Source organism: Pyxicephalus adspersus, chromosome 7 (genome assembly GCF_032062135.1).
Source record: "Pyxicephalus adspersus chromosome 7, UCB_Pads_2.0, whole genome shotgun sequence".
Classification (NCBI taxonomy): Eukaryota; Metazoa; Chordata; class Amphibia; order Anura; family Pyxicephalidae; genus Pyxicephalus; species Pyxicephalus adspersus.
Genome location: NC_092864.1, coordinates 15,490,647 through 15,517,394, shown reverse-complemented (window position 1 = coordinate 15,517,394; position 26,748 = coordinate 15,490,647). Strand labels below are relative to the sequence as shown.

The following is a 26,748-nucleotide window of genomic DNA, read 5'->3' as shown; positions in this document are numbered from 1 at the left end:
CAATAAGTAGAAATGTTGGGTGGTGGGTGAGTCCGTAAGCTTCTCATGAAGAATTTATTGCTAGCTAGCCCTCATTTATTTAAGTTAGTGGTCAGGTATGGCAACACTCTTCATAACATAATGTCTTTGCATTGACTGCTTCCTCCTTGGACAGGCTATGAATCTGAATGTAATTTACCATGTCTCAGCTGAACGCCAAACTTTATATATTTACAGTAATGGAGCATCTGTCATTTCCCGCTACTTACCCTTAAAGGAGGCCTGAGGAAGTTTATCACAAGAGTAGATAAATTGACACGCCGATAAACAGGCACAAAGCCACGCACATATTCACAGTGATGAATGCATGTTGACAGATACCAGACACCAACGTGATCCACGCTGTTATCCTGATGGTTTTGTAGTCTGGAGAGGATTTGTGGGTAAGTCATGGTGGCTGGAACCTGGGGCAGAAGATGATCCATGTTGTAATTCTGATGGCTGTAAAGATTTGTGGGTTGGCCATGGTGGCTTGGACCTAGAGTGAAAGGTTGGTCTATGGCTCATTATGGGATTGCAATAAATCATTTACAGCAGAAAATGAATATTTGCTACACGTGAATATTTGTGTGAAAGATGACCTTACATGGCTTGGGCCTGGCCGCATTCAAGTATTAGCTGACCCAATGCAGGCAAATGGACCACCTAGTTCTTCCTTTAGGGCAATGTGTGTGATATCAACTTTTTCTAATGCCCTTGTCATTTCAATTCCCTGCAATCCTACCTATCTGTCAACCAGGGCACTGGAAAAGGTGGGGCCCCAGGGCGATTGTCTAGTATGACTTACCGTAGAGCCAGCCCACTCAACGGCCACTATTTTATTTAGATATGCCTGCTTAATATTTAGGCTGTTTGGTAGCCCTAGCAAGGAATTCGCATCATCTGTGAGGCCTGCTCGGCCACCATCACACCAGACCATAGGCCAGAGGAGCACGATGAAGACGGTCTTCTTTAGAAGTGATAATTCAGTCCTTTCACCTGCTGTCACAGTTTATCTTTACAGTACCTGAGTTTGGTTTTATAGCCTACATATTGTTTATATAACTTTTTTAACAGCGTCTGGAAGTTATAAATACTAGACTAGACACAAATAGCAAGATCTATTCTGTCATTATCACCCACGATTTTTCTCCTCACTTTTATTTTGTAGGTTTTTTAAGTGTTAATCTGACAACTAAATATAGAAAAGCTTTAGCAGTACGAGTCTGAGAGCAGCAGATCTGGGAGATCTATGAGATGTAATCCAGGTTGAGGGGGGTGGAGCAGAGACCCCCTTCAGATTTCTATTACAGAAGAAGATCTGCTCTGCTGTTTAATCATCCCAAAATCAATTTCAATATTCTCTATATTCTTTCCTGTTCTTCCCTTTCCTTTATCTCCTTCTGTTTTCCTTCTTTTATTCTCATTCTGCCTTCCTTATCTCCCTCTGTATTATTTTACTCTTTCTTTCCTTTCTACCTTCATTCCTTCCTATACTACCTCTGCCTTCTGTCATTCCTTTCTTAACTTCTTTTGATTTCCATTCTTTTCTTGATTTCATTTTTTACTTCTTCATTTTCCTTCCTTCCTTTTGAATATCCCTTCCTCTCTTCCTTCTTTAGCTCTTTATGCCATTCATCCTTCTGTATCTCTCTCTGTCTTCATCTTTAGCTTCTTCCTTCCTTCCTTCCTTCCTTCCTTCCTTCCTTCCATCTTTCTCTTCTTTCTCCTCCTTTTTTCACTTCCTTCCTTCTTTTTCTTCCTTCCTTTCTTCTCTTCCTTGCTGCCTTCCTTCCTTCCTTCGCTTCCTTTCTTCTCTTCCTTCTTTCCTTTTCTTCCTTTTTTTCTCTTCCTTCCTTCTCTTCCTTTTTTCTCTTCCTTTTTCTCTTTCTTCCTTCTTTTCCTTCCTTGCTTCTTAATCTCCCCCCCTTCTCGTCCTTTCTTTCATTCTCTTCTTTCCTTCCTCTGCCTTTCTTATGTCCTGCTCTCATTCCCTATCCCCCTGTGACTCCTATACCTCCCACCTTTTTTTCTATCTTTTCTCCATCTTCTTTTCCTCCATTCCTTTCTTCTCTCCATTCCTTCCATACTGCCTTTCTCTACCCCCCTTCCCTATACTTTCCTTTTACATGCAATGAAGTGCCACAGAGAAAAGAAAAGCTTCTCCTAAGTGTAATGTAAAATCTGCAGGGTGTTTATTCACACGGGTGTACAGAACAGGTGAATGCATTGCAATATTGATGCTTTCCAAATGCTTTGCAGCCAACAAATATAATTTACATTAAACTGTGCAGAGCACATGTACAATCTGCAGTGTCAGCCTGCCGGTTTGACAAATGCCTCAAAGTCATCTGAAATGTGTTGTAAACTTGCTCATAGCACTTAGAATAGAAAAAATAGGAATGAGTGTTTGGAGAGGTTTAGAAAAACCCTTTGGCTGCAGGTAGAAACTTGTCTGATCATAAATGCTAAAGGCATTAACGTCACATTGAAAGTTTATTTTCCTATGGACACCCAAGTGATCCAGACCAGTGACCAAGATGGACATGCAACATACACTATTGGAAGTAATGTATGTGTGCATTTCATGGTGGGGGGAGGCTGTTTATTTGTAATTTACCACTATGGAGTGAAGTGTCTCAATCTGTTCAGTCCACATTGATTCAGATATTTGTAACATGGACGGCTAGTTGAAGCGCTCATCCATGGCAGCCCATGACAGATTCCCTTTAATGCAAAGTGTAAGTAAAAATTGCCCACCACTGAAGAGTCCCGCCGTCTCTCCGTCACACCCCTCATCGGAAATAAAGAAAACTAGATCACTAGTTTATTTTCAATTGCATTTATTGTCTACCAGGAAAAAAAAGAATAAAAAATAAAAATACACACACATTTTATAAACTCCTCTCCGCACCACCGGCACGGTACATATTTTCTGAGGCCGAGCAGAAGATCTCAATACAATGAGTGCATTTCTGAAGACAGGATTTCTTTTAGTTTTCTCCTTTCTACTAATGTTCCTCCCTAAATTGCAGTGCAGGAACACATTAAGCACAATGACACATCACACAATTAACAAAAAAAAACAGAGACATTTTGTTCCACATCCTCAGTGGTCTCTTTGTTGCCTGAAAGTCTCTTTCACTAACGCATTTTAGAAGGACAGTACATCGATGAGTCAATTTCAAATATCCTGTGCAAAGTACAGATATGAATGAACCTGACCGGTTGTGATTAACAAATAAATACCAATTTTATCCCGCCACCTTGCTGTCTTAAGGATTGTTCAGACAAGTGGTGGGACAAGAACCTGGGTGGCTCCTGGCACTTTAGGGTTCCTAATAAACCAGACTTTTATTATCATACAATACTGAACCTCTCACTACTGCCTCCATTTATTTGAAATAGGTGGCCTGACATGTAGAACCTCAATTACAGGTGCGGTTGATGGATTTAAGGAAGCAGCAGCCAAACCGCAACCTCACTGCCTGTTTGAACCAGCCCTTAAAGCAGAACTAAACCAACAATATTCAGCTGTCCACATTCCCTCTAAGGGTGCCGCCATGTTTTCACTTCTCAAGACAACTTTTTGGCCATCTTAATTGGCTGAGCCAGGATGACATAACTCCTTCTAAGGCGTGCGGGAGTCAATTCATTCCCGGCATGAGCAGGGGAAACCGGGATTGCTGGGTATCCTAGCAACCAAAGCTAAAGATGCGCATGTGCAGCTCAGCTTTTTTCCAGATACTCGGAGCGATCAGGCAGATAGGAGGAACTGTTGCAGAAGGGACATAGCCTGTCCCTTTCTACAATAATGTCCGGCCTGTTTGTGGATTTTTAAAAGTGGAACTATAGTTTTGCTTTAAGATAAACTCCAGGCAAACATCTGAATACAACCTTTGAACCTTTTAAAAGTGCATTATTCTGTTTTGCCATTCTTCTAATCCAGTCACCCCTTCCAGGCAATATAACCAGGTCAGTGACCTCTCTATTCTCTTCTGGAATTAAGCAACAGCTTGGTCACTTCCCCAGTCTGCTGATTGGACAACTAAAGAATCACTCTCCCCTCTGGAAACTGATAGTGAGCCCTGTTGTGCAGGAGGATAAAGCTACCTTAATTATAAAGACAGAATAAGGTGCTAATACTAACCATGGTTCAGTTTAAAGATATAAAACTTTGCAGAAGCTGCTACTTTAGCATCCCATGGTGAACAATCATGTGACCAGATGCAACGCATTATGTTGAAGAGGCAGGTCAGTCAATCTGCTCCACAAATCAGCTGACCAACTGCCTTGGCTGACCAACCATGAGACTTTGAAGCCAAGGTAAGTAAAACCTTCTCCTATAGCTTTAAGTAGAAGTAGATAGCGACTGCTGCTCATCATTTAAATTACACTTTAAAATGTATTTTTTTATGTGTCCACATTGCCTCATCTATTTTTTTGTCTGAAAAAAGAACCAAATCATCTCTAGTATCCATATTCATATTTGCCTTTTCAAACCCGCACTGCAAAATTGCATCTGGAATCACATCGGGCCACGCAGACTGTTCTTCATTCAGTCACTTTAATAATGGAGCCCCATGGTGAGTCACTGCTAGAAAATAGGCATGTGGGCTTCTCACAATATGGCTGGTGGAACAGGCAGAGAACAAGACGGGCCTGTCATCTGTTACATTTCCTTGTGTTTCTTTGGATTGCACTTATGTGCTACCCTTTTCATGAACACAGATACAGCTTGAACTGATACAGCTGGGAAATATTAAACCATTTTTGTACGGTACATTTGTACTTGTGAGAACAGGAAGTTCAAAAGGGATGGGTAGCAAATGATAAAAAAATGAGAAATGCGTTGGGATCATATGCAAACTCGTAAAGAGAACCTATGCTGTGCTCATCCCTTCAAATGCTGCATCTTATACCCTCCTATACTTTCCCTGATCCGTTCCAACTGTGTACATTCCAAGCCGACCCTAATTCGAGCTTACACAGGGCTGAGAGCTCATTCCCCTCCCCCAGGTGACAACACTGAAATGGGTTGGGCTCAAATCCTTAAAGAGAACCAATGTGAGCCCATCCCTTTCATCTCGTATTTATTAACTTCCCTTACTTCCCCTTATCTGTTCCGACTGTGTAAGCTCCAAACTGACCCTAGCTGCAGTTTATATAGGGCTGAGGACCCATTACCCTCCTCAGGTGACAGATCTGAAATGCGTTGGGGCCATTGTCAAAAAGTGCACCTAAGCTGTGCTCATCCCTTTCATTACCACATTTATTACCTTCCCTTACTTCCCCGATCTGTTCCCACTGTGTAAGCTCCAAACTGACCCCAGTCAGAGCTTACACAAGGCTTGGGACCTGCTTCCCTCCCCATGTGACAGCACCGGGCCAATCACTAAGCACCACTGTGTCACAGATATAGGGAGTTACATGCTCCTTCATACCCATATGTATTGCTGGCAGCATACGGATCAGCAGAGAATCAAAGGATATATAAAAATTTACAATAGAGAGGCTGATTGTAATATGAAAATGATGCATTGCCCCGCATGGTAAAAGCTGAGGTTCTCTTTAGGTTCATTTTCTGAGAAGACACAGGCACCACTGTCCCGTCTACATCCACATGTGGACAGGCTGTAAGAAAAAAGTCCTAAAAATGCGTTTTCCAACAAAATGTGGATTACATACATGTAGGGGCATCTGATGTAATGCACTGGACCTTATTAGTTCAAATGGGTATTGGGTTGCATGCCTTTAGCCTGGGTTTCATTTGTATAAATAAATCACAAAGGCCTCCTTGTCTAAAGTAAATATTGTTTATGGAGCAGAGACTTCACCCAGCAGCCAATCAGAACCTCCAATTTTTGCAGACGCTCCAATCGGTATGTCTAACCTGCAGCCTCTTCCGAATGCATTCATTTCAATAAAACAATATGAAAAATTGCTTTCCAGCACAGTCAGTGCTGCGAGCATGACGAGTTGTTAGCGGACATTTGGTTATATAGTAGTAACAATATTCTCCAGGGTACAAGTTAAGTATCTTATTTATAATGCATTATATTATTAAATATTCTTAGGAGACAACAGGCAGGAAATGCTCTTCAGAAATTAAAGACCCCAAGGACACTGGGCTGCGAGTTTGTTAAAAGAAATGCGTCAAACGGGGTATCGCAGTTCAGATATAATATAATTTCTCACTAACTAAATATGAGCTATAAACATTTATTATTGGATTGCATTACAAGTGTACCGGCCACCATTAGATGCAACTGTTTTGCAAAATTTAGCAGCTATAAAAGACTCCAATTTATTCAAATTGCTTATTAAACTTTTTTAATTTTACACCTCAGTCTGTCTTTTTATTGGCTCCTCCTCTCCAGTGGAAACCAATCAGGATGTATCGCACTGCACAGTGCTGTAAATCTAACAAATGGAGTTAGATGATTGGAGGAAAGAGTGAACAGATGATCAGCAAGCATAGGCTTTGCAATACACAGATTAGCTCTTTGCCCATGCTTACAATTTAAGGGTTCTCGTTAACTTGTGCATGCACACAGCTGTCTTTAAAGTGAGGCGTTTCATACCTGCGTTTGAGCTGCTTGGCCTGCATTATTCACCCTCCTCTATAGGATATGCTGCGTTTAAACAAATGTATCGCAATACTAAGCATGCGGAAGGCAGCCTCTGAACTGTTATGTATTCTGAAAGCAGAACGTAACCTAGATTTTAAAAAATTGTGAGCAGACGGGTCACCAGGTATTGTCTGTCCCTTCTGCAAAAAAAACAAACCTTCCAGCTTGTTTGCAATTTTATTTTTATTGTACATGTGCTGCTTAGAATCCCGGCATAGCTGGCTGCTGGAAATGTGTGAACTCTTGTGCACATGTGGGGGTGTTACATCATTCTGGCTTGGCCAATCAAGATGGAAAGAGTTCCGGAACTCGGAGATAAAGATGGCGGTCATGGAACACGGTGAGGTGAGTTAAGGAAAAAAGTTGCATTTGTGCAGCTAAGTTTGTTTTACCGCAGAAAGGACATCAATGTCTCTTCTACACTAGAACAAACTTTGCTGCATGTTTCTTGCCAGCTTGCAATCTTTTAATGTTTACGTTGAATTCCGCTTTAAGTCAAAGAAATTCCAGATCCAAATGCAAGTCACTGCCGGTCAATTCTAAAATATTTCAGCCACAACATTGCTACCTTAACCATATCCCAAGTACATCGTAACACTTGTTCATTGTTCTAAATACATCGTCCAAATCCTCCATGTCGATACAAAAATACGTCAGCCATGATTTTGTAACCTGAGGTATAGGCGTCTTGCCGCAACTGAATTTAGAACTGAGGTATGTGGAACAAAAGGCATTGTATTCACATTGAAAAAAAAAGGAAAGAAAAAAAAATCCACATTTAAGAATATTTCTTCTATCTATACATAATTCTATATATTTCTATATATTTCATCAGGTCAGCTAAACTGAGGTAACCTCTCTAGACTAGCCCTAACCTGGAATCAGAAATACCCTACAATTAAGTTAAAAAGTTAATCATTTATCACCTTATCTACATTATTGCACTAATATTGTGAACATTAAAGACGTCTAAGGCAAAGGTAGGGGAGTCTGCTACGGAAATTTGTCTATACCACTTGGTCTTGGATGTACAGGGTCTTATATTGAGGGACACGTGGACTAACTAGGCCCTAAAACCAGGGGGAGACGAAATAAAAAAGGAAGGGTTGTGCTCTGACCGCTTATTGCCAAGGATATAAACACGTTTTCAACAGATATAGACATCTAAAAATGATTATCTTTCTCATTTTAGCCCCACAATATCGAAAGCTTGGCCTAAGGTCGGCCATTTTGATTCGGATGTGTTTTTGTAACGGGCACTGGTACTCAGTGGGAAGTTACGGCACTTCTGCTTTTTTTGTTTTGTAGCAACGCTGTAGCCCTTTTCGTAGCTTGTGATCGCTGTGCGAGGCCTCCAGCCTCCGATACACAGAGAAGGCTTGGTATATTTTGTAATAGAGAGTACATTTGGGAGTGCCGGATGGTTGTGGCATCATCAAATGTAGAGTAGGCCGACTTTTCTGAGGTACCTTTACCAGCCCGTTGATACGACATGTGCTACATACCCTGATATATTGACTGTAAAACTGACACACAACAAAAGTGTGTGCTGTTAGCCTGGAAAGCAGACGCATCACCTATTCAAAATGGAGGCGGACATTTTGTTCTTTGACACCAGTTGGTTGGTATGGCTCCATGCACAAAATGGCTTCCTTCATTTTTGTTTACAGGTGATGAACCAGACTGATCGAGACAGCGCCAGTGAGATAGCATTACATTTTTCTGAGTAACTGGATACCCAACCAATGACAGGATTTATTCCTACAAAGAAGAACACACAAAAAGGCGACAAAGTACTAACACAACTGTACACTTGCTACATGTGCTCTGCATAGGCAGTTGTTTGGGGACTGGGAGGAGATTACTGCTTGTGCCTTTCCGATTATCCTTATCATCTTCCACGATAGTCCAAGCATGGTATTGCTATTTTATACAACCAATTCTGGGAAATGGTCTCCAATTTATATGGAACAATGCTGCCAGGTCTGTTCCTATGGCCTTGTCTCCGCCAATATAAAACAAATCTCTGTCTCCAGAACCACAAGCATAAAGCTTCTTTTTTAGCACCAAAATAGTTGGGAGGTGCTGAATACAATGGAAGCCTTTTATAGCTAATTTTCTGCATGGCCGTCCTTGAACATTGCATGCTTTGTTAGACGCAAGCTTCTCGTATCACATTAAGTAATATTATCGTGATAATGCCCGGTGATTTTTGGGCATTTTAGGAATGAAAATAAATTAAAACTGACCAGTGGAGACAAGGCCTTAGGGTGCTTAGGTTGAAACTGACCCTGCCAAAAACCGGTAAGACCTAAGAAACCCAGGAAAAGTGAAAAAAGTGTAATATATTGTAGCTTATAAGCCCTTACATTCTGTGTTCGTATTTTTGATTTTTTTGGTGGGTGGCAACACCAACACCGCTCACACCACTGTATCTGTGGACGGAGCCATGGTTGCCACTCCAGGTAGCTCACCAGATTTAAACTGATACATAACCTTCCTTCAGTCCTCATCTCCATTACATACGAAGGTTTTCTTTTGTAGTTCTCTAGTTAGAAAAAAGCCAACTAAACCTTGCTATGGAAACAAAATAAATTCAGCCATTGTATCTGTGGACCAGAAAGCTGCAATTTATTACATTTTGGTTTCTGGGTTTTGATATCCTTTGATAGTGGAGAATGCTTATTTATTGATTCACAGCAGACTTGCTCTTATGAAGGTCACTGAACTAAATTGCAATCCTTGTAAAGTCTGAAATCCCTAACAATAAAACAAGCCAGCAGAAATCAAAGTAATAGGATAGAGGAGCTCCTGTGTATATCCTCTCTGCTTTCAAGTTTAGATGCCCAGTAAAAAAAACACCTGTAATTTGGTTCTGGGTGTGGGATCATGGAGACAGCCTGTGACTAAAGTTATAATTACATTGGTAGCTCCACTGTATACATAAAGCACCTGTTTATATTAAGCACCATATAATTCCTCTAACAACCTCCACCTCTTGTATCCTCCCTACCTTCTCTATGACATCCATGGAGACTGGATAGAAGAAGAGTTTATTGGAGGTACTTTGTAAAGTTTGATATGCTGAACTCATGAGCTGAATATAACTTTTCACATTCTGTCCCCATGATTCCCTACCCCATATACATCTGACGGATATCTAATCTTGTAATAAGTCGAAAAGAAACATTTCTTCAAGCCTGGGGATTTCTGCAGGGCAACGACCTGCAGTTCTATAAAATGCACCACATATGGTTACCCCAACCAAACAAGGGCAGCTGGATAAAACTGGGGTTTTTGGGGTTCTATATTTTACTCTTTTAAAAATGTGCTTTAGTTCTCATGATACAAAGGGTTCATCCAAAACTATTTGTTTAAAGTTTATGCTGGTAGGTTGACTCTTTCAGAAACCTCTTCCCAGCTTCCAAGTCCACCCATTGCATGGAAGATTTCCACTCCAAGTAAGATAAAATTAGAAAAGCTGCAGACGGTAGAATGAGACTCTGGGGTGAGAGGTTCCATGCCATGAAGAGAAGATCTTGCCATTGGAAATCTCTTGGAATATAACGCCAATGGTTGACTCAGCCTACCAGCATCCCGTGTTTGGAGGAGCTGACTCTTTGGGGCTGATTTATTAAAGCTCTCCAAAGCTGGAGAGGATACACTTTCATCAGTGAAGCTGGGTGATCCAGCAAACCTTAGTTGAATCTAGTATAGGACTGAAAACATTTGCATACAAATGGCAAATTTTACGAAATCCATGGTTTCTGGATCACCCAGCTTCACAGATGAAAGTGTATCCTCAGCCTTGGAGAGCTTTAATAAATCAGTCACTGCAGTTCTGTTTATGGAGAACAGATCGTCCTCCATGCTCAAGTTAGAAAGACATTGTAGTTCCTTTAATGTTGAATTGCTGCTGTATTGTCTACCATGATCTATATTCTAGTACTTTTCAAACACTGGTCAGTCTCTTACTTTTGGAGTGCCATAACTCGCTTTTTCTAATAGTGGAGGATAATTCTAGCGCTAACTATAATACCAGGTCTGTGTTTCTATAGAAACTGTCCAAACCAATAAGTGCCACATTCACAATCTTCTAAGCCAATCCACCTTCTACATAACAGACTGCCAAGGAACCAGTTACAATACGTTTGACATATGAGATATCCTGTCACTTGGGGTTATAACACCAGCCTTCCTTGGCTAGGCTTTCCTTTACCAGAACAGATGATGATAAATCTCACATTTCCAGTTTGCATTTGCTTCCTCCATTATCAAAGTGTCTGAAAAATAAATTGTTCTTATTGCACACAGCAACATCCAATGACTTTCCAAGAACACTTTTGTCTTCATACACTTTGGTAAATAAGAACCATACATTTCAAGTTTAGGTTTTCAGACACGCAGATGTATAAAATAATACCAGCTATCACTTCATCATGTATTGAAAGGAATGTAAAGTGTGCCATTTTGAAAAATAAATCAAAATTGATGGACTAGCCTCTTATATTAAGAGAATACCCTGGTACAGCCATGAAGAGCTAAGTCTTTATATTGTATCACAATGCAAGCCCTTTTTTGTGTTTGAAAGGTTGAACAGCAACAAAAGAAGGTGTTTATAAGATAACTGGGAACATTTGTTAAAACTGGTGCACAGGCAATGGTAAAAAACTAAAAAAAGATATACCATAATGATAACAGAAAAGCAGAAAAGATTTGTTTGAGATATATGTCTTCAGTTTTAGGACACCAAGACCATATCTGGTGTTACGATGACCAACTGTTGACCAGAAATTAATCAATGACCAAATGCTCTATGGTTTGCCCAACCATTCACCCAAATTTGACAATTTAAAGGAACAAATTTACCTACCAATGCAGAAGACACAAAGGTTTTATGAAAGCAATGACTTGGTGATATTGGTGACATTTTAATCTATCAGTGGCAAACTATATGAAGAAAGGGAGGGCAAATTAGTCAATGAGCAGATTGATTTTGTAAAGACTTGAAAAATACAAAACCTAAATGGCTCCCTTTATGTGTAGCTTTAACCATCACAGCAACCATTGCAAACCAACTAGCAAAATCTCTTTTTTTCGGCAACTCTCTCGAACAAAAACATTAAAAAGAATAAGAATGCTGTACACATGAATAGTGGATGGAGCTAAGAACACCCTTAAAAATTCAGGAGTGCTCAAATATTTATCAGTGTTGCCATTTAAGCCTTGACCATGATGACCTTTGGATTTGCTGGTTGGCAGAAGTGGTTTACACATTAGAAAATGCCTATACATTGATTTTACAATATAAATGTAGGGCTTTCTTGACAGGTCAAATGACATACTGGTAAGATTTTTGCCAGTTATTTGTTGGTTTCTTTAGCTGTAGAGTGCACCAGTTCAAACAAACTTTCCAAGTTTTCAGCCCTATGTTTAGGTGCTTGATAAGAATAAGTTGAACCAAATCGCTTTTTGTATTTTGTAATAGTAAGGTGTTGTGTATATGAGCCAAGATTAGCACTAGCTCAGCTTGTGTTGTGTTATTTGTAGATATGGGTGTACTGTAGGGTTTGGTTACCTACAGTAAGGGGGGAAGTCTGTCTGTCCTGCACAAGTTTTCAAAACTCAATTACTTGCAATATCCACCATAGAATTGTAGTATAAATATTCTGATCTACAAAACCAGAGGCAGGAACAACACACAGTCACAAACCCTATTTATCGCTTCAAGGTTTGATCAAAAAGCTACTTCTTATCCCCTCCCATTCCACTCGAACTTTTACCACATCAGTTTGATCAGCAAGCCATACTCATGTCAACTTAATTTTTTTTTCTTTTTTTGCTTGTAGGCTTATGATCAATAAACGCTAAGAGGTCAAACCTGCTATATGTCCTATGCCATCAGGTGACCTTTACTGGAGACAATGACATCACTTTCCAATAAAGAATCCAAATGTGTGTCCATATTACACACAGATTTCAATGGCAGTTGCCAGCAGCATCTGAGCTTTGCTCTTGTCCTGTCGTCCATCTGTCCTGCCAGAGGCAGCAGATGGCTGGCCTTGATCTGGCAGGTTGTGTGGTACACGAGGTGAAGAACCTCCCTCGGTGAGTATTGTCCTCTTTAGTGGAGTAGGGTTCTCATGCCGTTGGGGCACAGAGGGTAATTTTTCTCCTGGTTGCTTGCGTGTTCGGTAGGAAGGTCTTCGTCTAGCTTCTGAAAGCAAGTCATACTTGATGTAGTAGAAGACTTCCTTGACCTGGCTTCTTTTTTCGGACTCCAAAGAAAGAAGTCTCTGGAACATTCTTAGGGCATTATCTGAAAACCGTCGCCACTGGGACGGAAGACCAGGTAGACGACCCTTTTGCCAGTGCACAAATTCCTCAAAGAAGGCATCTCCTGGTGAGGCTGACTCCCATGGAAAGTTGCCAGTGAGGACACAGAAGATAAGTACTCCAAAGGCCCAGACGTCCAGGCTAGTCTCTACTGGAAAACCTTCTGATCGGCCAGCCTGGCATACCTCGGGTGCTGTGTAGGGAATGGTGCCGCTCACTCGTTTCACACGGCAGCCCACCTTACGTGTCATGCCAAAGTCAGCCAATTTCACCCGCCGACATTCGCGGTCAAAGAGAAGGACATTTTCTGGTTTGATGTCACGATGAACCAGACTCTTGCTGTGCATAAAGTCCAAAGCCAGTCCAAGTTGTTGTACACATCGCTTTACCATGTCTTCTGGGAGGCCAACCTAAAAACAGCAAAATAGGACAGTTGCAGACCACAAGTAGGCTAAGCATGCCAACCAACCATCTCCCGAGTTATATGAGTACTAATAAGGCTTTTTGTTCCAAATATTGGTGAATTGGGAGATCGGATAGCCTTGTTACTCTACGTGTTACTATTGAAAACCCTGGGAGGTAAGGTATAGGGACACACTGGGAAGCCTTCGCTTTCGCATCTTAAGTTCTTTCTGCGAAAGCTTCATGACTAAAGGAAATCTGGCCATGTGAAAGAGCATTTTCCTACCTTCCATTTTTTTTACATAAGTTTCATAATATTCTATTTCTTTCTGAAACTGGGGGGGGGGGCACAATGCTCATTTATAAAGCTGAATTTTAAAAAGACAAAGTGATCCACTGTACAGATAAAACTGATTGGGAATTACATTTAAGTATAGATATAGTATTCCCTGGACACCCATTCACTGGCTTTCCATGTTTTTTCTAGCTCCTTTATGCCCTGAAAATTACAAGCGAGAACTGGTGGAATAACTAGCAAAGAATACGATATTTGACTGCTTTATCGAAAATAAATGAAAAAATCAACATGAAGTTCTGGCTATGGGAGGTGTCATGCTGGTTACATCTGAATTCATACCCAGTCAACCAGGGAAGCTTATGAGAAAAATCATGTAAGGCACAGTGACTGATCTTACCTGTGGTGGAATAATATCAAAGAGGTCCCCGGCTGGAGCGTACTCCTGAGCAAAGACGTAGCAATCCTCCGTCTGGAAGAGGACATGAAAGGCTCTGATAATAAAAGGGCTGCAGGAAAGAGCACTGGTCACGCTGAACTCCCGCAGGAAACTCTTCAACTTGGTCTTGTTGTTGTTAACAAATTTCAGAGCCATCTTGTTACCTGGAAGATAAGAGAAGAGAGATGTTAAAGCAAAAACCAAATGGGATTTCATGTGCTTTTATAAACAATCACTATGTTTTTTTTTAATATATATGCTGTTTTCACCTTAACCGTTGTTGCATATCAGTACTCCTGATCCCCCTCCCACATAACTCCAGTGCAATTTAATGAATTCCAACATTCAGGCACTTTGAAAGAAATGGATTATTAATTCATAAATTGCAGACCTGGCTTCATTACATATCAGGACAATCCTTTCTGTCAAAACAAACCCCTTTTATGGTGTCCCGTGTCTAGAATGTTCTTGTACACACATGGGGACTTCATATATGTGCATGGTCACAGCATGTCAAAGCAGAACAGGTTTGATCTAAAAACAGGAAAAAAAGCAAACCTTTCATGTACAAATAACATCTTTGCTTTCAGTATTTTATGCCTCAGTCATGAAAATGTATCATTTTCTTGTTGCTCCCGAAGCTCATAGAAACCTTGGTTTCCATATACTGTGCTGATGTTGGCTCTGAAAGAGCTGACTATTTTTTGGAATAAATATCTCCACAATATCAGTCTGTACCTGTGCTAGGTCCATGGGTAGGCAAAAATAATATGAATGGTGCTGCTCACCATCCTAAAATAGGAAACACCTTTCATATATAGGATTTGTCATGGAAGTATAAACCTTGCATAAGTGAAATGTGATGTAGAAAGGCTCTCCTGTCCTTCCTATATATCGGTCATGGTAATGCAGGACATCCGGTCAATATCATGACCTGCACTGACTCCCAGTGATCTCAAAACCAGACAGGGACGGAAAATAAGTGATTTTGTTGGCTAATAGATCTTAGTAGGTTTGAGGACTGGCAGCTGTTGCACCAATATCTTTTACAGTGATTTTATTAAAGCTCTCCAAGGCTGGAGAGGATACACTTTCATCGGGGAAGCTGAGTGATCCAGCAAACCTGGAATGGATTTACTAAACGTCATTTGCTATTTGTTAGCAAATGTTTTTAATCCTGGACCAGATCCCTTCCTGGTTTGCTTGATCACCCAGCTTCACTGATAAAAGTGTATCCTCTCCAGCCTTGGAGAGCTTTAATAAATCAGGCCCATTGAGTCTTTAGGGTCTGAAGCCTGCAACTGTCCAAGCAAAACAGACACAGACATGCACACCACCAGGTCTGCATAGGGGGTTGAAATTTTTTTTAAAGAAACATTTTTTTTAAGAAATACCAAGGAATGTACAAAAATCACAAACAGTAGAAAACATTGCATGATACATGAGACAATGCAAACAAGACATCAGATACATGTAAATAGTAACAGTTAGTAAAAAAACAAACCCAGGCATTTTCATTTGCCAATTTTTCAGGTAGGTAAGAACCTAGGAGCTAGGGGACTAGAAAAGGGAAGGGATGAAAAGAGAGCGGGAGAAGGAGGAGTGTGTAACAGGGAAAATGAGCAGATTCCATATATACATACATAAAATTCATTACAACAAAAAACACATGAATGAATAGTAATAATTCAGGGGTGAAGTTGTCAGTTCAGCTGGAGATTGTTGTAGTAGACTAGTACATTCTACAAATTTATACGACTGGATCCAGTGATACCATGTCTGGGTAAATTTGTCACATCTATTGGCATCAGTAGAAATCATATCCTCCATGTGGTAATAGTCCGCTACCCGTTTTAGCCAATGTTTTAGTGTCGGTGGGGTATCACTCTTCCAGCAAGCCGGAATACATGTGCCTTTGCCAATGCCTTTGCCGCGTTCAAGAGACGTCCAAGCAATGAACGTTTGTACACCTTCTTTGACAAATCAGAAACGCGAAGGAGGGCTAAGGCCTGTTTGTTTCTAATATCCACATCAGCAAGAGTGATATCCGCCACCGAGTCCCAGAAAGCTTTAATTTTGGAGCATTCCCAAAAAATCCATATGGGCGAACCCTGTACTGCACCACACCCCCAGCAAGAGCCATCCACATGGGGGAAAATCCTAGCAAGCTTGGATGGTGTTCAATACCAGCGAGTGGACAATTTGTCGGTTACAAATTGAAGCTTTATGGCAAAAATGAAGCATCATCTCCCTCTGTTCCTCAGTAAATTAAGTATTCAAATCCACCTCCCATTTAGCAACGAAATTAGGAGAGACAGGGGTGTGTGCTGCCAGGAGGGCCTGGTAGGCATAGGACAGCGTGCCTTTTAATGCGTGTTTAGCAGAGGCAACAGGGATCAACTGGGTTGTGGCAGGGAACGCAATAACTATGAGAGCTGTAAAGTGCGCCATGTGGACGGAGTTGACATTTATCACCCAGTATGTGTTTTACCTCTTGAATTGGACTTACCTGTACTCTTGTGGGACACAAGCTCCACTCTGCCATATGTCCCCTTCCCCAGTTCCCGTATGAATTCATAATGCTTCTGTACTTCTCCCCCAGACAAGCTGCGGATGGCTAGAGCCTGCATATCTTCTGTAATCACTGGGACACCACAGCAGCCCAGCTTCCTCGTCGGTTCCTGGTCCACCGAGCCGGCACTCATGTTTACACTGCAGGGAAACACATACAGGTCTTGTTATATTACCAGTAATAGGAGTATGGAGTATCACATGGAGAAACGTACAGACAAAATATAAAACACCTGGATGCAGGTATATATTCATTAAAAAATGACTATATATATATATTAGGAAAAATGGTCTAAAAACCTAAATCTGTGTTAATATGGGCCTCCCCTACTTCCTTCCAAAGCAGCATTCAGGAACCAATCAGGCTTTGCTGCATGCACATTTGCCTAAAGCTGACATCCAATAAAACAGATAAATACACAGTCAGAATACATACAATGGAGTTGGCTTTGCTGCCAAAGGATTTCACTTCTTTCCAACCAGTCCTGAGATGTACACAGGCTATGCAGATGTAATTAAACCGATGATGACTGGCCCTGGATATTGTTCTACCTGCTCCCAGTCTGATCTGCTGCGCCTTCATTGTCCAAATAGCAGGTTGGGGTGTTTTTTGACTAAGCCATGCCGCTGTTGTAGTATAGGTCATGAATCGGGCTGAATATAGAATAAAAAAGGACGTACCTATTATAGTTAAAACACATTGCTCGCCATCAGACCCTACACCTCCTTCTCTGATACATTTACAGGGCTTACAGCATGGGGCTGACTCATATATGATCAATTGTGGTTACAAAGCAGCTGAATATCTGCCAACCAGTGATCGACAACAAACAAGAGTATCCACTGGTTCCATTACCCTGCTCCTCCATGTAGCAGCTGACGTGACAACAATGTGAAACCTTCTGATCCACATGTTTTACCTGGGTCATTAAAAAGATTCCCCAGCAATTCAATCTTGTCTTGTAACCACAACAAGAAGTGAGAGAAGTTATCTCCCAGTCACCAGAACAAGTGTCTCCATTAAGGAAATTCCACACTATTCATTTTGTGACAACTCAAGATTTTGGATCTTCTTTTAGTTGTAATCCAACTGACAAGTGACCAGGATAAACAGAAAGCATGAATCCCCCTAGGCCAGCCTCTCTCAACCTTTTAACATGGGGGAACCTTTTAAATAACTTTCAGGCCATCGGGGAACCCATTCTATAATTACTATATCCAAAGCTTACAATATATTAGTGAGGAGGTCAGTGGGAAGAATGCTTGTGAAGAAAAGTCACCCCTATAAATTGCCAAAAAAATAATTGGTGTCAGTGGTAAATGAGACGCAGAAATTTCTCATTGCTTGCTCTTGGTTGAGAAACACTGTACTAGAAGGTACACATACTATAATAAAATAACAATTCTTTAACATTCCATCTAAAACTAAAAAAAAAAAAATTGGGCTTTAGACTTCAATTAAAAAAACTAATGAAGCCACAGAACCAGCATGACAGGAAATACATTCCCGAAGAATGTAAGCAGTGATAAATAAATTTTTTGACTACAAGCAATGCTGCTTTTTTCCTTGGCACAAATGGACCTGGCAATGGATGTGGAGGACTCTGCCAATCTAAGATTACTTAGAAGGCAAGCTTTTGAGAGACATCTGCTCCTCTACTTCCGTGGCCTTTGATAGCAGGGCCTTGTGGGAGGAGGAGGCTTGCTTATCCCATGACCGGTAATATGGGAATATATTACACAGCATGGATAGGACTTTTTCTCCACCAGTTTACAAATGGAAGAAAGAAAAACCTACAAACAGGCAGATCATAAGGTCATAACACCTGATACATTAATAACTGGAGCCTTGGTAAGTTATTACAGATCCCTTTAAGGCACTGATACTTGAGATGGATGTTAAAACAGTTTCTAGGCTAACTTCTTCCAAAAGATCTCTCATGGTGTTATGATAACCTGGGAAATTTTGAAGTGTAGCTGAGATCCTGCATGGGGAAAGTTTTTAGGGAGACATTGACAGGCCTTTACAGAGGAGTAATATGGCAACAGGTTCCCCCAAAAATTGGTCACACATATGGATTGTTTCCTTGTTCTACACTGCCATTATACATGGGCATGTCATGACAATACAGGTCAACAAACAGGAAATCATGACAATATGTGGGCAACGAATAGGCAATTGTGACAGTACATTGGCAATGCTATGAGAAGCATATAAATAGCCCAGCCCAGACTGTCTCCATCCACACCAGGCTTCATGGAGCTTGTGATTCTCTTGGTTTAATAGCTTCGGCTCCGGAGACTTCTATGTCAGAAGAAGATGTAGGCTAAGCTGTGTTCTACATCCTTTGGGCCCCTTCCCAAATCACCTACTCATAGTAGTTAAGGAATAAACCAAATGAAAAATAAAAGCAAATGATACTTATCATATTCCTTTTCTTGTGCATCCCTGGGCGTGATATAACTGAATTTCTGGGTGGATTTCTGTGGAACACAGAGAAGGTGAGATCTCGCAAGAAGATGCTGCGGTCTATTGCAAGAGACATTTTGCAAGACTTTGTTTGCTCTGCATTCCACAGGAATGTTCCTGGATGGATAGTGAGATTGTTCACGTAGGAACCCCAGGTGGTCATAAGTACATACTAAGAGGAGGTCATTTGGGAAGGTCTGTCATTTGCAATCCCTATTTAATGTACAGCGCTGCGTAATATGTTGGCGCTATATAAATCCTGTTTAATAATAATAATAATTTAGGGGGGACGGTCAGTTTTAATGGTAAAGTCTGCTTTAAAGGAACCAAAGGGGGCAAATACAAAAAGTTCATTAAAGTTTACATGCACTTTATGCAACGATATCAGGATTAATGATGAGGTCTGTAGGTTGTGATACCATTACATGTTATGAACAAGGACCTGGATGTATAGGTGGTAGAGGACCCAGAATATTCTAATAGCAGCCCTGCTGGGACCAGACAGATAGGAACGGCGGAATTCTTTCTAGAAATGTACCAAGAATGGATCTTCATGACTTTTGTCATAATCAACCAAACAGCTCATTGTTCCATTACTTAGGACTACAACATCAAACATTGGATGTAAACAAAAGGAATGGCTGAGCTTGGCAGGAGGCGAGTCTATGGAACATTGTCAATATACCAATCATACAGCTAATATATAGAGAATTGCATTTCTTGGTAATGTGCAATGTCTGAGCACAGTTAGGCCTTCTATCAATGAACGCCTGATTTCAGCGCTGCAGACACGGCATAATTGATGGAACACAGTGCTGGCTAATGTTTCACTTATTTCAATCAATTAGTCACTTTTTTGCAGCCAGTGATCATTCCAGGCTTTTGCCAATGTTTTTCTAATGTATATTACTCATGTCTGCATGGTGTTTTTTTCTGCATTTAAATTGGTTACCAAGATGATGTGCTGAGACATGCAGCAACGTACATGAACATAAGTAAGAAGTAATGCTGAATGTCAGACATATCACAATGAGAGCCGCCATATTGAATAAATATTTACAGTGAGCAGAGGCACAGAAGAATCCAGACTTTTTAAAAAGGGGGGACCCTTGAAATAACTTTCAAGTTTTAAGGAATCCCTGCTATAATTACAATATCCACAGTATATTAGTGTGGTGGTCAGTGGGAAGAATGTTACCCTTACAGATAGCCAAAAAGGTCATTGGTGTCACCAAAACTGACCTGAGAGGTACAAATCCCTCATTGCTCAAGGAACCCCCAGCAACCTCTGGTGGAAACCTGGTTGAGAAACACTGGACCAGAACATCTGTGTTGAAGATTTTATTAAAAGGTATTAAACTACTGAGTGTTTGTAATATTCAGTACATGCTATGCTACAGAAGACTAGCAGAACACAGAGCAAAAACTACTACGGGGAGATGAGAATATGACAAAGGAGTGACTTGGAGCTAGAGATGTGATAAAGAAGATAAACAGTGATTGAGGAAATGAAAGACACATGAGATTACTAAAGATTACAATAATGGCAGCTCCTTCACATATCAATGGACCCAGATCATTTACGGAAGGGCCAAAGGGCCGCATGGTTGGGCAATTGGTCAAGCAATGGTTAGTCCATATCTGGATGCTTTTCCTGTGTATTAAAGCCAAAGAATGAACCTGCTTTTTTTAGAAAAATGGGGGCCGGCGTTTTTTTCCATGGTTGGTTACTTTTAAGGTCAATGTCAGACTTGCATTTATGTAGGCTTTACTACAACAAATGGTTATATGCGTATTATTGTACCGTTAATTTAAAATGGCACTCCAGTCACACTTATAGCAGCTGTCAGTCATTTCCAGGTGCTTCCACCAATAGGACCCACGACATACGTCAATGGACTGACAAACAGGGCCGCACAATTTTCCCAAGATAAGTCAATGCAGTACACAAAGCTGAACCAGCACCATTAAAAACATTAGATACAATGTGCACACGTGTTGTGTGAATGGGGCCTATAACACTATTTTTCAGTTCATATCCTATCAAAAAAACGCAAAATCCAATACTATGTTTTGGAGATTTCCTATCTGGAACACAGGTGGTTGAAACCCTATGATTAGGAATCATGGGCTGGGTGAAATGCGTCGGGATGGTGATGTCTGGAGACGAGCAGCTGTGCTATGGGATCACAATAAAGACTTTGCATCGGTGTTTAGATTTGGTTTGTGCAAGACCCTGCTTGCTATAGTAGTATCTGAAGGAGGTGGCGTCTCCTCCGGTGAGGTAATCCCGGTGAATGCCGCCTCTAGTGGGTGAATCTATGAGTGATGTTTAGATCATTGGTTAATTCCCAGATGAAACAGAAAGTAGCTCAATTTTCCCCTGAAAATCTAAAACACATACACGGTGGTGAGGCCTAAGAGCAGGAAAATCTCTTGTTTACATGTTATATATAATGAAACCCCTGATTGTTGAAAAAGCCTTTATCAAATCATGGCCATCTATTATATCCGCCACATTGTATCCACCCAGCCTGATCATATATCAAATCACACCCTTTATCTGATATCCCTGTACAATGTGATATTCTAAGGCGGCTTTGTTCTATTTCCCCTTGAAAATCTCCTCTATGTACAATCTCGGTCATTGTGTCACTGCGTGGTGACGGGAACAAAAAAAAAAAAACAAGAATAATGAGTGCTCATTCTATATGTGAGCGGAGAGCGGCGGTGGCGTTCTTTGTAGCAGCATGCAGTGGGTTAAGGCAGAATTGGTCTCCTGTGTCTGTGTGATCTCCACATTCAGAGTACAGCCAGTCCTCTTGTCATCATGTCACCCTGTGGTGGGAGCGCCAGCAAAATGAAGCATATTGAATTCCATCCCCAGCCTCATTGTCTGCACAGTGTCAGGTTCCCGAACCTCTCCTAGCCCAACAGATATTTCATAGATTATCTAACAGAAGGATGAACCCCGTACTGCCCGGTGCTCCCCAATTATACACAAAGTGGGGCATTGTGTGAGGACCTTTGGTGAATATAACCTATGGCATCCATTTACTATTATTATTATTATTATTATTAATAATAATAAATAGCAGACAGATACAGACAGTGACACAGGAGGAGGAGAGGACCCTGCCCTGAAGAGCTTACAATCTAGGAATCCAGTTAGAGATTTGTTATCAGGAGGAGAATTTAGGCAGCTCAATAAAGGCAAAAAATTAAATATCTGTTCACAATCTGTGATTATTTCTGACTATTTATCTCTGTCATGTCTGTCTGTGATCTCTCTGTCTATGCTCTATCAGCTTATAAACTTACCTGAGCACCTATCTATATAGCTTATATCTATCTACCTACCTATGCATCTATTCATCCATCCATCTATTCATTTATCCATTTCCAATGCATCTATCCATTTCTCTATCTGCCCATACATCTATCTATCTATCTATTTATGTATCTATCTATCTATTATCTATTATCTATCTATCTATCTATCATTTTCTATCTATCTATCTATCTATCTATCTATCTATCTATCTATCTATGAATAATTTTCTATCTATCTACCTACCTATGCATCTATTTATCCATTCATCTATTCATTTATCCATTTCCAATGCATCTATCCATTTCTCTATTTGCCCATACATCTATCTATCTATCTATCTATCTATCTATCTATCTATCTATCTATCATTATCTATCTATCTATCTATCTATGAATAATTTTCTATCTATCTATCTATCCTCCTATCTTCACTATACAAACCCTATACATTTTGTAGTCCCAAGATAAGTACAGGGAGGGCTAATTACTCCCCATAGGAAGAGAAAGAAGCAAATAGGAAGAGTTCAGAGGATTTAACCCACTATACTACATTACACTTAAGCTTAAAATAAGACATATGGCCATCATATTTAAGGTAAATGCATCCTTATAACTCTAATCCAGCCCAGAGTAAGGGGAATAAAGCCTAATACAGCTCGATCCAAATGCTTTACCTGTATAAAGAATTCCTTCTTGACCTCATTCCAGGAAATCCCTGGATCAGCATTTTACATTGTATTTTTATCATTATTTATACTTTGAAGCATACATGCAAATATTGTCTGTCTTAGTTCCTTATCAGATAAGGTTTTTTCCAAGGGCATTGCTATGGTCATATCAGAACATGACACTGATATGGGGATCATAAATGTGTAGCTACCTAATAGTTTATGCAGTCAGCAATAACATTTGGCAGATACATACAGATATAATAAATATATTTGAGATAACTAATAGAAATTAGCATTTTAGGGGGACCTTAAAGATTAACACTGGTCAACAATAAAAATGTGGTTAGGGTTCAGCTTTAAAGCCCAACTGAACCCTCAATTTAAATTGGTAAAATACATTTCAGGTGCATTAAAACAAAAGCTTTTTGGCCTGTTTTCTTTCCAAAGCAGTTTCAGTCTGGGTGGAAAAGCCTGTCACCTACCAGCAGTGGGACTCTTACTCTCTGCGCCAAATCCATACCTGTTCAACCAGCAAAGCTCATACTCCATGCTGATTGGAGAGATCCAAACCTAACTCAGCAGGGGAGTATCAGATCTCTGCAGAGAGATCACCCCTTCCAAAAAGCAAGGATAGCATACTGGCAGGGGACAGGCTTTTCCATTTAGGCCGTGGCTAGACTACATTCAACTAATTTAACCATATTAGCCACACCGTGTTCACTTAGTGCATTTCCAAAGCAAGATATCACCTTGTAAAAACAACACTGACATCGTCATTGTGCTGCACATTGTCTATGTGGGGAGCAAAGCTAAGGAGGAGACCCAACAGACCACCAGCAGAAAAATGAGGGCAGATACAAGGTCTTTACACAGGAAGCAAAAGAGAAGCAAAGCAGACGTACACCAAGATTAAAGCCAGAATAAAGATGCCTCTTGTATTAGGATTTGCGTTTCCGGAGTTTATCTTTAAATTGGAAGTTCACATGGGCTTTAAAACAGATTGAAAGTTCTAGAGTTAGGTCATCCAGGCCTGACCAATCAAGATGGCCGTAGATTGTCCCCAGGATAAGAAGAAAGTGGTGGTGTCCTGCAAGGGGATCGGAACAGGTGAGTATCCAGGGTTTAGTTCTGCCGTAATAGTTTTGCTATGGGGGTCTATCACACATGATTACAGCCCCATTAATGACATAAAGCTGGCTGGATATATGTATACATAGTATAATAACCTACCAATAAGGATTAAATACATACAGAAACAAGATGGCTGGCATTGCTCTTTGCTTGCATCTCCTCTAATTGCTTTCTAAGATCCCTCACATTTCTGCACATTGCACACGATTTCATGAAGTCCCCAATGTAAAGTAAAAATTAACAAAACAATAATTAACACTGACTAAAGATATAATAAAGATATACAATGTAAGTGAAAAAAGCATGTTTACCAACAGTAAGATCTGAGTGGGTTTGTTTATAAAACACAATCCATATGGTTTAACAGAAAAGAAGCGCAGCGATATCACGTACATAATAACGCATACACAGTGTTGTCTGAATAAGACAGTCTAATGACACCCAGATAATGATCTCTCAGGATTTGTGTATGTGGGGTACCTTACACAAAGGATGTAGCATCCAAACTGAACATAGCTGAGAAGAAAGCAATCAGATAATTACAAGCTTGAAATGACATACGGAATAGGCACAGCAATATCTTTGCAGATATATTGAACGGTGGGGAGAGCAGTGAGGCTTCCCATGTGTCAGCTTCATGTGGTCATCAGTGCTTGGAGATAAGGACGGTTTGTAGAGCAAAATTGTTATTGTCCAGGGTCCCCACTAATGACAAAGGTGCAGGAATAATGTGCATTTGGGGCCCCTACTTCATATTTGCCCAGGGTCCAATTTTATCCCTGCTTGGAGATGACCCTGACACTGTTAATATTGTATACATTGTAATATCGTATATTGTATACACAGTTATAACTTAGTGGATAATTTTAGGCTTATGGTGTGAAAAATGTGTGGTTGGCCATTCCTAGGTGCACCCAAAAGTGGCAAACTGCACCGCAGGTAACCAGATTTACATGCACCTGCAGCCCAATCTTCAAACAGCAATCAGCAAGCCTAAAGTGACTTTTCCCTTTTGGAAACCATGCCATGATCTGCGACATGCAAAAAATGGTTCCTATCCACGTCCATGGGAACAGATAGGACCACATGGCAGAACCTTGCGGCTCACTACAAATCCGAATTATCCCTTAGGGGCAGCAAAGGGCTATGGGTCTCTAGGAGCAGAACCCAATCATATGAACCATTACTGCCATTCTTGTTCCATGCATAGATTTTTCCAGAATCCTATTTACATTTAAGTCTATTCTATTGACATAGACATATTACATATATTCCGTCCACATCATTCTATTCCATGATCACCTTGGCCTCCATTCTGCACACACACAATTCTATTCTGTCACTACAAAATACAATTCTGTCCACAAAAGTCTATTCTTGCCATACATGATACAGTCCTGACACATCTAATAAAGGACAACTGTTGTCACCTCCTATACAGGTCACAGGGCCATGCAATAGTCACTGCTGCTCATAGTAATCCAGGATCCTTGTGATAAACTATTATTGACACTGTCAACAAAATTACAACATGCAAAATCAGCGAAGGTTGATTGCTGATGACTTGATAAAACTTGTCAAATGGCAAATGTAGGCAAACGCTGTGTATCACCATTGCCTTGGTGTAGATGTACTTACTCGATGAGATGTCAGTGTAGATCTGCACATGAACAATGTAATGATGAGTGTAGAATGTCAGCACCCCCTCCCTCCGGCTGTTGCTTCTACAACCACACCTCAGTGCACACCCAGATGCAGCCCCCCCCCCTCCTCCTGAGCCATTGCACACCTGCACAGGTAGCACATGACATAGAAACCTCCCCAGGGTTGATTTTTAATAACGTCTGAATAAAGCTCTCAGAATACAGTTACACGTGAGGTTCAGACCTGCAGGCCCCCTGTAACATCCCCATAAATTACAATTGTCATAAAAGAATTATTGGAAGCCGCCATTGCTGACCTCTCCATATGCAGGGCTGTCATGATGTTTTGGATTTTGGAGTCACTGACTTTTTTACACCTGTTTATACAATGCATGTTTCAGGTTTATAGTTTACAAGTACTAAAGACAGGTAACTAGCATTTTCACATGGCGGTCAGCAATACATTCATATGACAGGTGCACTTTAAAGCAGTGCTAGTACTTAGAATAGAATAAAACATTTTGTTATTCCTCTGATCTATTGGCAGGAAATTAGAAACAGACTTTTCACTATGGAATGGATGGGCCACCTCTTTACAAATGCTGGATAATAATAATAATAATAATAATAATAATAATAATATTAATAATAACTTTATGGCACAGCCAAATACACAAATTGAATCCAAAATGTATTTTTCAAAGATAAAAGTAAATATATACAAAATACACAACATGTTGCTATTGCATTTGATTTGTATTGGTGTCCATCCATTTCTGAGATTTATACAGGAAAGCCATGATGGA

The 26,748-nt window shown here is 40.4% G+C and overlaps 1 protein-coding gene across 3 annotated transcripts in view; it reads right to left on the bottom strand.

Annotated features, from left to right (window-relative positions):
* Positions 1–2,191: 2,191 nt before the first annotated feature.
* The window catches only part of SBK1 (SH3 domain binding kinase 1), a 53,692-nt gene continuing 29,135 nt past the window's right edge, over positions 2,192–26,748 (bottom strand). For 2 of the 3 annotated variants that reach the window (XM_072417598.1, XM_072417599.1), the window contains exons 2-4: positions 16,632–16,834; positions 14,084–14,286; positions 2,192–13,396 (exon numbers count right to left, since the gene is read on the bottom strand). In XM_072417598.1, coding sequence (XP_072273699.1) covers positions 12,617–13,396; positions 14,084–14,286; positions 16,632–16,834 — 1,186 coding nt within the window. In that variant the 3' untranslated portion in view covers positions 2,192–12,616. Of the gene's footprint in view, positions 13,397–14,083; positions 14,287–16,631; positions 16,835–17,129; positions 17,353–26,748 lie in introns of those variants that run through there. The other variant, XM_072417600.1, reaches the window with a different exon arrangement.